This window comes from Microtus pennsylvanicus, chromosome 6, assembly GCF_037038515.1.
Source record: "Microtus pennsylvanicus isolate mMicPen1 chromosome 6, mMicPen1.hap1, whole genome shotgun sequence".
NCBI classification, from domain to species: Eukaryota; Metazoa; Chordata; class Mammalia; order Rodentia; family Cricetidae; genus Microtus; species Microtus pennsylvanicus.
In genome coordinates, this window is record NC_134584.1 from 79,944,228 (window position 1) to 79,957,438 (window position 13,211).

At 46.1% G+C, this 13,211-nt stretch overlaps 1 protein-coding gene across 5 annotated transcripts in view; it reads left to right on the forward strand.

Moving 5' to 3' along the window:
• Znf827 (zinc finger protein 827) overlaps positions 1–13,211 on the forward strand; it is a 177,712-nt gene that overhangs the window by 147,169 nt on the left and 17,332 nt on the right. For all 5 annotated transcript variants that reach the window (XM_075976530.1, XM_075976527.1, XM_075976528.1 and 2 more), the window contains one exon: positions 11,563–11,700. In XM_075976530.1, the coding sequence (XP_075832645.1) occupies positions 11,563–11,700 (138 nt within the window). The remainder of the gene's footprint in view (positions 1–11,562; positions 11,701–13,211) is intronic.

The following is a 13,211-nucleotide window of genomic DNA, read 5'->3' on the forward strand; positions in this document are numbered from 1 at the left end:
AAAATGTACAGCTCAATAAAAAAGAAATATTAAGAAATTCTAAGAAGTTTTATTTATGTGAGTAATACGTTTTATTATTTACCATATCAGAGCCTAAAACTAAAAATAGAAAATAATTATTTTATTCATTTTAAGATGAAAATTACAAGTTCTTTAAATAAAAGTCCTAGGGTGTTACATGAACGGAAAATCTACTTGTCACTCTTGCCAATCCCGAAATGACTAAGAAGAAATGGCTCTGCCTTTCCATCGTTTGTATCGGTCATGTCAGAGCCTAATAGTCATTTCTACGCTCCTTGAAAACTCCTTGCTCATAGGGTATGCGTTTAGAGTACAGTTGCTACACCAGAGCTCCTGTTCCAAGTGCGCGCCACTCCTCAACAGGGCTCCTGTCACAGAACGTCCACGCCTCCCGTAGTGTGTTTTCAGTCAAGGCCATGGAATGCCGCCGCTTGCCACCTCAGGAAGGAAAGTCAGCATGTGGCACCGACCCTTTTTAGCGCCAGGTCCAAGTAAGGTCACAGGCTAGAAGAGTCTCCAGGCCAGCAGCCAGCAGGAGTTTCTACTTGACAGAGGCAATGGAGGTCTTTTCCTGGAGGAGCAGCACCCAGGTACAAAAGCTGCAAAACGCGCATGCGCATTTTTTCTCGCGGAGCATCCTAGTTTCAAACCCCTCCTCTCTTCAAACCCCGGGGAAAGGGGAGCAAGCCAACTTCTTCATCGTCCTGAGCTGTGATTTTTCTCATCGATAGGATGAAGGCAATGACAGGCCAGTCTTTCTGGGCTGTTATGAAGATTAGATAAAACTCTTTGCTTTAGTGTGGGTCCAGAAGAAAATAAGTCTTAACTATTTGTCCCGTTTCACCTCCACCTAAGCACAACTCTCCCCTCATGACAGAAAACTTATGGGGAGGCAGCGAGATGCCCGAGTGTAGGTAAAGGTGCCCCCGCCAAGCCTGGAGCCCTGAGCTCAGACCCTGGGAACCACGTGATGGGAGGAGAAGCCACCTGACTTCCACAAGCATTGTGTGGCACTCACAAGCCCACACCCGACCACAAAAGAAACAAAAGTGTAAAAGTGTAACAAAGCAGATAAACAGATAACAGACATAAATTATACAGGTTACTATTCTGGTAAGAGGTTATTAGTGTGGCCCCTCCTTAGGTCAGCTTTCATAAGAAACTGCCTTCAGGGTCTTTCCTCAGCGCCTGCCTAGCAGTGCACTGTGCTGTACAGGGTGTGTCCTCCCCTTTCCTCCCACGTTGAGGGTTAAAGGAGGGGTCTTGGGAGGAGTCAGGTAGTGGGATGGGCCATGCGTGAATGGGCTGCCTTCCTCACAGAAGGGCTCAGTTAAGGCCCTTCACTCTGCCCTGAGCCCAGCTGAGAAGCAGGTCCTGGCCAGATTCTCATCTGGTGCTTCCCACCCCCAGAGCTGGAGCATCCGTTTTGTTACCTCATAGGCCTCTGGCCAAAGGAACAAAAACAAGCAGAATTCCCCAGCCCTGTGTCTGCGACTCCCCACCTGGGGAATAGTTAAATAAGCCAGCTAACAGAAATTCCCACCATGTGAAAACAATCTGTTTAATCAAATAAACAAGATCTCAGAGTCTCAAGATTTTAAAATGTTGGTTAGGTTTTTAAGTGTTAAAAGTGCTGATCTTTGTTGTATAGTACTTTTCCAAAAAAAAAAAAAGAATAATTTTAGAACAAAAAGCACAATAAATATTCCTTGGATAAAGAGAAGGCTCAGGCAGGGGTGGGGGGGTTGGTGAAAGGTTTCAGTCCCAGCACTCAGGAGGCAGAGGCAGGCTGATCTCTGGGTTTGAGGTCAGCCTGGTCTACAGAGCAAGTTCCAGGGCTATGAGAGAAGCCCCATCTTGAGGTTCGGAGGTGTCAGTCCTCTGAGCTTGCTTTTCACACAGCCTTCCGAACTGGGAAAGAGAGCTTCGCAGTGATGCAGAGATAGATTTGTCCGTGGATCTGTATAGGCTATTCCCACTCTCCACCCATTGTGCACAGTCTGCCTTTGAATGTCAAATCTCCCATAAGCTAGGAGGCCAAAACCCAAGGTCAGATGAAAACAATCAGATGGTGGTAGTTTCTATCACTTCAGAAGTAAAGGCAGCAGGTTAGACCACACAGGAATTCCAGCGTCCTGAGCGGGTAAGGCCTTGGTGGTATTTGAAAGCCTTTGAAGGAGCCGTTGGTAGGATCAAGGGTTGTCACTAAGAAAAGAAGACAAAAATAATTGAGAATTCCAGTGGATTCTAACCTCCGTGAGGAGACCTACTTGACCCTTGCAGGCTCACTTCAGTAATATTTTAAATGACTGTGACATGAATCACAGAACAGAGTTGAACGTAGGTGGTATGCTTAGCAGGGCATATAATTTTGAGAGCAAATAGCATTAAAAACTTACTAATATATGAAATATTTTACAAAGCCGTAATTTTCAGATTGTATAATACCTCGTTAGTGTGTTTGTATTTTGCTATGCTGAAGCTCAAACCCATCTCCTATCCAGGTGCTCCACCACCGACTATATTCCTTGCCCAAAAACCTTCATTGTTTTTAACAGTGGTTGTTTTGCTTTTTATTTATTCCCTCATTTATTCATTTAATCTATATTTTGCTTATAGTTCCACAATCAGTGAGGAACGGAGGAGAAATTCCCCTGATGGTTTAGATGATGATAATGCGTTCTCTCAGGATGTTCTTCTATCTTCCCAAATGTTTTAGTAAACCATGGAAGAAAATACTTGGAGTTAAAAGTTTCCCGATACTCACTGCAGTTGCGGCAGGCTCAAGTTTGTTTGGCTATGTCTTACTTTCCCTCTCTGGGAAGAGTTTTAAAAAATAGCCAGTGTCATGTCTCACTCTCAGGCAGATCCAAGGGGACCAGATTTCACTAAAATCTGCATAATCGGTGCTCGGAATTTGGGGCAGGGTGTGAGACGAGTGTTAAGGCAAGCTGTCACTGTAGCCTAAGCTCACCTAGATGTCATTTCGCCAATCGAATTGGTCCAGACCTCACAGCTGTCCTCCTGCCTCAGTATTCCAAGAGCTTAGGTCAGAATCTTTTTTCAATTTTTTGCAACATTGACTTATTCATGCTTGCGAATTCACACATGTGCCATGGTGCATGTGTGGTGGTCAGTTGTTCTCTCCTACCATGTAGGGTTAGGGTTAGGGTTGAACTTGTGTAATCAAGCCTGGCAGCAAGTGCCTTTACCCGCTGATCTGTGACCGAACAGATCTTTATTTACACCTCTAATGAGGGGAAGGTACCTCACACTTGGCGGTGAGGGCAGTGCAAAGCCACAGACCAGAAGGCCAGGAAGCCAGAGACTATCTGTCCCTTTCAGGGGCACACCTCCAGTGACGTGAAGACTTCCTGGTGGGCCCCACCTCAACCATTTTATCACCTCCCCATACTGGCAAGCTGGGGACCAGGCCCTTAACCCACGGGGCCATTTATGAATCCGAACTATAGCATATAACACACATCTGATGAGAGATGTTGGTCACAGCTGGAGAGACTGCAGATAGCACAAGGTCAGAGAGAACACATAGGAAGAGTTCTTCACTCTCTCCAGGCAGGTCCTAAGGGAAGTGTTCGTGTGGCTCCAGTAATACCTTCTTAAATAATGGTATCATAGAGGCCTTGGCAATGGCTCTTCCTCCCCAACCCTTCCTCTCTTCCTTTATTCTTCTTTTGTTTTGTTTTGTTTTTCAGATAGGGTCTCACTCTGTAGCCCGAGCTGGTCTTGAACTCATGGCGTGCCGTCTGCCTTAGTCTCGCTAGTCCCGGCATTGCAGGCATGAGGCACCTGGTTAGAAGCCTTGGTTATTGCTCGCAGGAAACTTTAAAGTGGAACTAAATTAGATTGCTGTAGCAGAGTTCTCTGGTGCAATAAACTGAAATTGTTAGAGTTGTCTTTGGTTTTATAGTATGATGCAGTGAGTGGGCTTCCGAGTGAGAGGGGCAGCCACTCCCTAGCTAGGTGACCTTCAACTCTGCCACCCCTAGCCAGCTGTCACTTTTCCTTTCAAATGGTAGGTCTAACACTAATGTCTTGGGCATGGTGCTTTGTAAGGTTCAATGCAATGTGGAAAACATCGCATGGGGCTAGAACAGCGATGACTCCTCCATAAATGTAAGTCATTGTTTCGGCCGTGCATTGTCTCCTTGGTGCACTGGTAATAAACCCTGGTGTTGATTGACATCATGAAAATCAGCTGCCAACTGGAGCCGTTGTTAGAACTGTGTTCAGCTTAGCTCCAGAGGCTCACTGGATGTGGATCTGTTTTGTCTGATGAAGTCAGACAGATGGTGGACATGTTGAGTCTTCTTCTGGTGTTATATTCTTCCCCCTTATCAGGAGTTTTCATCTTCATGGATGAAGGACGCTGCTCCACCTGCTGGCATCCAAGGGAGATGGCCGGGGTCAAAGGCAAAGCCTTTTTATTTGACTGTCTCAGAGCATTATGGGTAGTGTGGATGTCAAAGACACTCTCTCAAGAACTTCCACCGTCCTCGGGCAGAACTGGGGTCTACACTAGCCTCTGAGAGCAGGCAGAGTTGGTCAGAAAGGGTATGTCTGTAACTAGGAAACTGCTACTCTTTGAAAAGGGGCGGGGGATTCTCGTAAGTACTAAAATTATTAGTGTCTGCCAGACCTCCCACTCCCATCCCCAACTCCCTTTAAAAAAAAGAAAGGACACAGCTTCTGGGCTTGGTGATTTCCCATCCAAGATTTGAATGTCCTCAATGTTGGGACAGGCTGGAGCATTTGCTGCGAATTTAAATCTTCCCACAATCTTATGAAGAGTAACAAGATCCAGAGTCCTGTCGGTGTGGCCTGCCACCATCATGAAGACGATATACGCTCCGTGCTGCAATGTACAATTAGGTTTCTGTGACACCAGACAAGAACGCCGTGATGTGACTGGCTTGTTTATTCACTGACCATTTATTGAGGACTGTTAAGTAGAAGAAAATAAAGAATCAATATCAACATTTTCTTTCATGGATTTTTTTCAAAGTTAAGTTCTATAGAAGCAGCGGGCTTCAGTTGGCCTAGCTCTGACAGTGACTCTGTCTAGACATCTAGAGAAGTTCCCCATGCAGTGGTCAAGCCCCATGTGACTCGGCTTTCTTGTAATACGGAGCTCCTGGTCCCCAGCATTGTCTAACAGAGGATTCAGAACTTGCGTTTTCTCCCATCTTAGAAGTGACTGTGTAGAGGACACATGCTTCTTCCCCAATTTAACAGCTAGTAGTCAGTCAGCATTTATGAAGCTAACTGTTGGCTCAGCACTAAGTCACCAGTCCCATCCGTACTAGGTTTGGTGGCTCACGTCCGTAATCCCAGCATTTAGGAAACTGAGGCTGGGGTAGTGGCAGACATGTGCGGTCAGTCTGGGCTACATAGTGAGTTCCAGCAAGCCTGAGCTACAGGTGAGACCCAACCTCAAAAAAAAAAATAGAAAAGAAAAGAAATACCACAGCACCCCACTTTTCTGGGTTGATCTTCAAAGCATCAGTTTGCTAAGACTCAAGCGCTCAAGCCCTCGTTCCTAGGGGACTTTGACATCAGCTTCTTACAGCATGCGGGAGCTCGAATGAGGCCATAGTTCAAGGTGGCCTCTGCACCCCAAGCCATTTGTCAATCGACAGCCCCCAATCATTTGGGCTCTCTCAACCTTTGTGTACATGAGCTGAACACCGAATCAAGTGGCAAGATTCCTGCTTGAACCAAGGTTTGAGGCAAAATGGTTAGGCCTGTTGGACTCTTCTTAATCACTGATGGTGTTCTGGATACACTTGGGTGCGAGATGTCTTAGAATCCATGCTCAATGTTGCGTCTAGAGTCACAGCAGATGAAGAAGCCAGATTTGAAGGTGGACGGGCCCTCTACTTTCTGTTTAATAGCGCTCCCTCCCGACATGATTAAATGTCCCAGGCAGCGTTGGAGGTTTGCTTGCTGGGTTTCAACCTTTCATACATTTATCCTTCAGCGTTATTGAAACAAAGCTTTGTTTTGTGAAGCTCGCTCAGCATTTATGTTCTTCAAAAGCCCAGAGAAGACCAAGGCAGGGAACGGTACCATGCCTTAGATTCCGCATTCAATGCCTGTCGTTAGCTACAGGTTGACAGGCCTTGACTAAATTCTGCCAACCTAACAGTTTGTTGAATGGGTGTTTTGACCAGCAGAAAGATAAATACTACTTTGAAAGAGTATTTGAAATGGTCTTACAGGAAAAATTGATCACGTGGAGACCCATAGTAAGTGAGTCATAGGGAGTCTAGTAAGGCTGTTATGGGCAGCCAGGAGCAACAGCTGTGAGGTCTTGCTCAGGGCCTCCAGTGGTTCATGACATAGCGGCAGAGCTATGAATGCCAGTTGGACTTGCATTGTGCCCACTGTCCTAGCACAGTTCCGAGGCTCCAAGCTCAGTCCTCTGAGCTAAAGGGGCAGGAATGGTTGTCCTAAAATGGAAGGAACCTTACAGATTATTTCCAGTTTATGGAAGACCTTCGAGCACTTGCCTGATGATAATCAGCCCCAAGAGGCGTATGCCCTGCACACTGGCAACTTCCTTGGCAGCAGGTGGAAGCTTGATTTAAGCAGAGGCTGGAGAAGAGAGCCAGGCAGATCAGGCCTAACCAGAAAGTGCCATGGCCTTCCTGGAATACAGTCTGACTCATTGGTTTCCATCTACCCAGGAGTCCAGAGAAACCCAGAATTCCACTTTTGAGTTATGTCTCAGAACTTTTCAGCTGAACTAATCGAGACTCCATATGTTGGGATGCAAAACGCAGGTGGCCCCAGACCCTGGTCTCCAGGGATGAATCAGCCAGGCTCTGGCTAAAGTGAACAGTTATTTATGGATTGAGCTCATGCTGTCTAATTTTACCCAGATACAGCCCCTACTCACAGCGTTTCTCTCGCCTAAATCAGGTGGAGTGGGGGTGCTGGGGAGGAACATTCCATCCGGGAACGTAGCTTTTCTCCCCCAGGGAGACACACCAGCAAAACCATGTCATGCTCCAGACCAAAAGCCAAAGACCTTAATGAGGCGAACTCGAATCCTCCTCTTTATCCCCCTTGTTTTGAGAGCGATGCCTTAAATATGTTTATTACCACAGTCTCTCTGCATAGCAACCAAACGCCCAAGGGATTCTTCAGTATGACTTAGTTGGCGTCAAAGGGAAGGCTTGACTTTTAGGGTGCACCCATCTGACTGTCCTGTTGACCCTCCTTGGTACTGATTTATGGCTTACTGTAGCCTCCCAGCCTCTGTGCCTGGGACATCCTAGGCTGACCCTTGCCAAAAAGAAGGTAGAAGAAATCCTAGCGTCTGAATTGTTGCCAGCTTGTAACTAAGAATATTAAGTGCACAGCCAAAGAGCAGAGGGAGGAGAAAAATCCCTCTGTGTGATGTAGAATTTTGAGTCGGTTTCCTGTGGCTTAAAGGAGCTCACATGAGATACGGGGGAGTCTCGTGCGCTCAGCCACTAACAAGACATCCTAGGGAAGTTGCTTCACTTCTCTGGGCCTTACTTTGCTTTCATGTAAGAAAAGAGACTTAAACAAGATGAAAATTCAGGTTCCTTCTTGAATGAAGTTTTGAGGTAGGGTGGAGACATGGTTACCATGGAAACTCTTCTTGACCATGTGCAACTGACAGTGCACCTTGAGTAGGGAGAGGTCTTGGAAATGATGATTTCTTTGGCCCTCTTGTATGAAGGCTCTGTAACTTCTCAGCTTGATCCATAGCCTGTGCCAGTCTACAGAATGGGTTTATCTCATGTTCGGTTTTGGGGACATAGTTGTTGGGTTATGAATAAGACACATCCCTTTGTGTCAGTAGGTCTTAAGAAGCACAGTTTGCCAAACTGCATCTTGCATAATGAGGCCTCACTGTCGTGAATGTCGCTGTGTAGGAATAGCTGGGGACATCTCACTGACACTGCACAGACACAGCTGCACTGAGACAGAAGTGCTTGTGCCTATGGATCCGTTTGCATCGCTGAAAACACAGACCTAGATGGGGGTGTAGCTCGGAGTAGAACATGAGCTTGGTATGCTGACAGCCTGTGGCTCATCCACCACACAAAATGGAACAGAGGCCTTAATTAAGGACATGGAAAACCCTAAGTGATGTTCAAAGCCAAAACTGTAGGTGAACTGTTAGGGAGAAAAGCCTCAAACTGTATTGTGCCGAGTAGCCAGGAGTCACAGAGCAATTGAGGATGTTCTAGAAATCAGAGTCAAAATGACTGAAAAGAAATAAAATGTTTTGCCAGAGATAAAAAACCTATGAGACTGGGCAAGAAAGAATTTGTCATTAGATTAGAGTTTTGCTCCAAAAGAAAGGGAAAAGATTGTAACTACGCAGCTACTTAAAATAATGACAAACACCAGGGGGTGTGGGAATAAAGAAGGAAGTCAGAACTTTTAAAATAATACCCATAGTTTGAACTGTCTGGAGACTTTGGGACTAATTGAGATGCAGTTACTGGTATGTGTACTTTTCCATTGGTGGTATATGTTATGCTTCGTTAGAAAAAAATTAAAGCAAATCCCCTACTAATCTAAAAAAAGGCTTGTAGGGTTTTTAAAGCAGAACCAAAGATAATTAGGATGGGATGCGCTCACCCGGCTTCCCCGTTGCCACTGTCAGGAGCCAGGATGGAGGGCCCTTCAGGGATGCTGTAGACGGATGGGGCTGAGCACGGAAGAGAGTTTCGGTTAAGAATGGCATGAATTGGCTTGCATCTTCATGCTTCATCCTCACACAATAGCTGCCACCGTCCCAGGTGTCCCCTCTGTCATCAAGGCATGAGAAAGAGAGAAAGCCAACACCCACTCTTAGCCTTCTTTTCATCAGGAAAGCAAAAGCCTTTTCATTGGCCAGCGCTTTTAACTCATGACTGAGAGCCATTGCCTCCAGCTGTGGGAGAGGGCAGCAGGAAGGGGAGGACTGTTGTCGGCTGTAACTGTGGGGTTAACAGTAATCCTATCGGCCAGAGCAGTTGTCTCAACCAGAGTAAACCTTGGGTGTGGTCCACTCGGGAGGCTATAAAGTCTTTGCAGTTTGACTTGCGACTGCAAGCATTTCTACTAAAAGTATCGTAAGAGCACATCTCTTAAGTTTATTTGAAACACCCTGACTTGCTTTCTATTGCTGTGATAAACACTATGGCCAAAGCAGCTTGGGGGACGGGGGGGGGGGGGCTCATTTGACTTACAGGTTGCAGGTCGTCATCAAGGGGAACCAAGGAAGGAGCTTGAAGCAGAAACCACGGACAAACACTGCGTACTTGGCTAGCTATCTGTTCAGCTAGCCTTCTCGTATAGCCCAGTCCCTTCTGCCTGGGGATCGTGCCTCTCAGGGTGGGCCAAACCCTCCTATGTCAATTAATAATCAAGAAAACGGCCACAGACATGGCCACAAGCCAATCGGATGGAGCCAGCTCTCCCATCGAGGCTACCTCTTTCCAAGAGTGTCAAATTGACAACCAAGATTAGCCTTACAGACACATATCCATAGCAGGCATATCTCTCTACTTTCTGCTCTGAATTGTCAGTTGACCTTATTAGTTATGCTATTAAATTAATCATGCTAGTCAATATGTTATTGCTAAGAAATCCCCATTCATTCTGACTGTAGAATAAGAATGATATTTAGTCCCTGTACATAGATACAGACACCAAGGGGTTAGGATCCATGCCGAGATGGGACTGGGGTTGGGGCTCGGGCATGTTGGGTGCCTCACGGCCCAATGTGGTGCTTTCTCTGCTCATGTGTCCCAGTCCTCAAAGTTGCCATGGCTTTCCAAGACTGGAAGAACTGAATTCTTTGTGATGCTTAAGCTTCTCAAGTTCACGACTAATACTCAAAAAATTATTAAGAGATGCCTTCACTTTTAATTACCTATGCGCTGGGTCTGTGACACAATGAATTCATGTATTGTGGGTGCACTAGAAGACACTGCACCGTCTTGACCTCCACCTGTTATTATAATTATCGCCCTCCTGAGAGCGCTGTTGATGGCACACTTAGAAAGAGCTGCTTGAAATACCATCTCTTATCTCTATGTGGTTTGAGGACAGTCACCCAGGAGTGGTCCTTGTCTTAAGATGTCCAACTGGCCTCCGTCTTTACCTCCCCATCCTCCCCGTCCCCTTCCACCCCGACTTAGGCATTACTGCTTGACACAAACTAGTTTCTTCTCCCCGAGGCCTCAAGAACTGCGTTTTAACAAACACAGATCAATCAATAAATGCGTTTATCAGTGGTGGGATTGCTGGCAGGTACTGCACAGCAAACATTATCGCAAATTTCCCCACGGCTTCTCCCTGCTCTCCTTCCAAATCTGCGTTATTTGTTTCTTCTGTCCTCAGATTACACTACTGGGGAAAACCTCATTCAAATGCGCACTGATCCAATTGACTTGTCCAAATATAGGTGGAAACCTGTATCTGGAAAATGGTTTTAGCCTAATTGTGTGAAATCAAGCACTTGGTTCTGTGGTGTCCTCCGAGCAGCAGTCAGAACACTGTCCTCTGCTTGGATCTCAGAAGTTCCTGGTGACATTTAATTTTCCCCACATGCACTCCATCCTGTAATGTAGCGCTGTGCTTCAGGAAGGCCCGCAGAAACTCGGTCAGGTCAAGGACAGACAGACTGACAGACGAGCCGTCTCTTGGAAGTATCCATTTTCCTCTCCTGGGCACCCCCGACTGTCGCCTGTCTTCTTACACAACTGCAGACGAGATGTTTGTGCAGTCCATTGTGGTTCATTGAGAAGAGGCACGGGTCAGGAAATAAAAGGAAATTCTATTGACAACTATGAGAAATACAAGTCTTCTAAGCTACAAAGAGAATGTATTGAAGTGTGCTTACTCCATCCAAGACCGCGTATGGATTGCTGGTGGAGCACCCGTTTCCCAGCTGCGACGAGATGTAGGATGCTGGTCGAAGCTCTTGCGCTAGAGCAGTGTGAGGCCGTCATCCCCAAGTTAGCTCAGTGTGAGCTCCTGGCTAAAGATTTTCACAACCCAAAACTCGGCAGCAAAACTTTTCTTTTTAAAGAGCAGCGGAATATTTTCTCTCCAGACATGGACCCTTTAATTTTCATTTTGGAACCTGGGGTTTCAATTGCTTTGTTTACCATTTTGTGGCAGGTTCTACATTTCTAGAAAGTTAACGTGCAGCTCTCACCCACTCCAGTGTTTATCGAGTACCTTCTATAGAGTGAACAGAGTCCTGTCAAACTGCATGTATGTGTGTCTGTGTGTCTGTGTGGATTAGCTTTACCAGGAAGAGGATCAACGGAAAACCCAGCTGCTGTTGGGCTATGGACCCCTTTACCATTGTGGCCCCCACCGATATCCTTTATTGATGAGGATGAGGGTGGCTGCTGGTTCTTCTTAGTGGTTCTCAGCCCCTTTTTAGGGGGAGCCTCTGAGGAAGTCTTCGGGGCTGGCTAAGATGCTGTGCATTTCTGGTGCCCCGTATTCCTCACAGTGTCTTTTCTCTTGGCCCAGAGACAGAGAAGCTAGTCCTCGAGGCAGGAAATGGATTACCATCCTGGAAGTTCAATGACCAGCTCTTTCCCTGCGATGTGTGTGGGAAAGTGTTTGGCCGACAGCAGACATTGTCGCGACACCTCTCTCTGCACACAGGTGAGTGGGGAGAGCCTACCCCTGGCCCTCCCAGGCCTCTTTGTGAGCAAGAGGCTGAATTTCTCTAAGAGAATTACTACGGGAAGTGGGGGAATGTTAGCTGACTCTGACCTTTACAGGCCGAGCTGCCTGGCACAAGTAAATGAGACCCTGGAAAAGCTTTTCTATTCTGAAAAGCCTCGTTGAATTCCCAGAGGAACTAACGAGAAAAGACATGTGTGTAAGTACCTCCAGGTCAACTCTTGAACTCTGTGAAGGATGGAGTCATAGCCTCATAAAGGCTCAGAGGCTGGGGCTGAACCCCACCTACTTAGTTTCAACTTCTTTTTATTAAGAGAAAATCTTAACTTAGATTTAAGTGTGAGCGCTAAGTGTAAAGAACGACTGTTAACAGTCCAAGTGTGCGAGGTCTTAAGAGACACTCCTGTGGTTCATCTCAGGGTGGCAGGCACGGTGGAGCAGGGGAGCACGGTCGTGGTGGACAGGTAGTTTCTGTCTTGGCTTACCTGTGGCAGTGGATAGCAAATGGTTGGTTCTCAGAGTCAGGACAAGGAGGGCAGGCAAATTAACAAGAGGTAACAAAGAACAAACAGTAGCATAATCAACAAAACAAGTGAAGGCAGCAAAGGTGACGTGACCTCGTCAGCTAGCATTCAGAAGATGCAGACGACAGGGCTGGAGTGTGGCCAGCGGTAGAGCACATGGCAGACCAGCATTCGGTCCCCAGCATCGAAGGAAAGGCAGTCATATGTTTAGAAAGCCTGGCATTAAGTCAGACTTTAAAGACGTTCAGATGATAGACCAGTAAGATATAGCCAGGCATGCCTGTAATATCAGGGCTATCAGTATGATATAACCAGGCGTGCCTGTAATATCAGGGCTATCAGTATGATATAACCAGGCGTGCTGAAGCATGCTGCAAGGTCAGCATTTCAGAGACTGAGGCAGGAGCATCTCTAGTTTGAGTTCAACATGAGGTGCAGACCCTGATCCAAAAGAAAAACATAAAGGTTCAAAGTAAGATTTTTGTACAATTATGAAAAAATAAAAGCAGAGCCTATTATTAGGACAAGATTAATTTTTACCTGTTTATCTTTTTTAAATCCACTAAGTTCAAATTTTCATCATATGTTAGACAGAAAACGATAATGTGTTTTTAAGAAGTGGGATTTTTAAGGCCTTGTTCTTTAAGCATCGTAAATGAAATCTTAAGTTACCAAGTAACTGAGGATGAATAAAATTCCCTGCTTAACTAGGATCAATTTAAAGAGGGAAGAAAGAGAAAATGCAAGTATCAGACATCTAAAAAGAATGAGAACACTAAATACCTACAGCTAAGAAAGCTACAGCTGAAGTCAGCACAAAAGGCACAGAGAAAGAGAGGACCTTATCACCCATCGGAGGAGTCAGGAAAGCACTCCAGCCCCAGGGCCTCCCTGATGCCCGGTTAAGAAAAGGAAGCAGGATACTCTGGGCTGGGGGCAAAAGGGACAGCTAATCCCCGGGGAAAC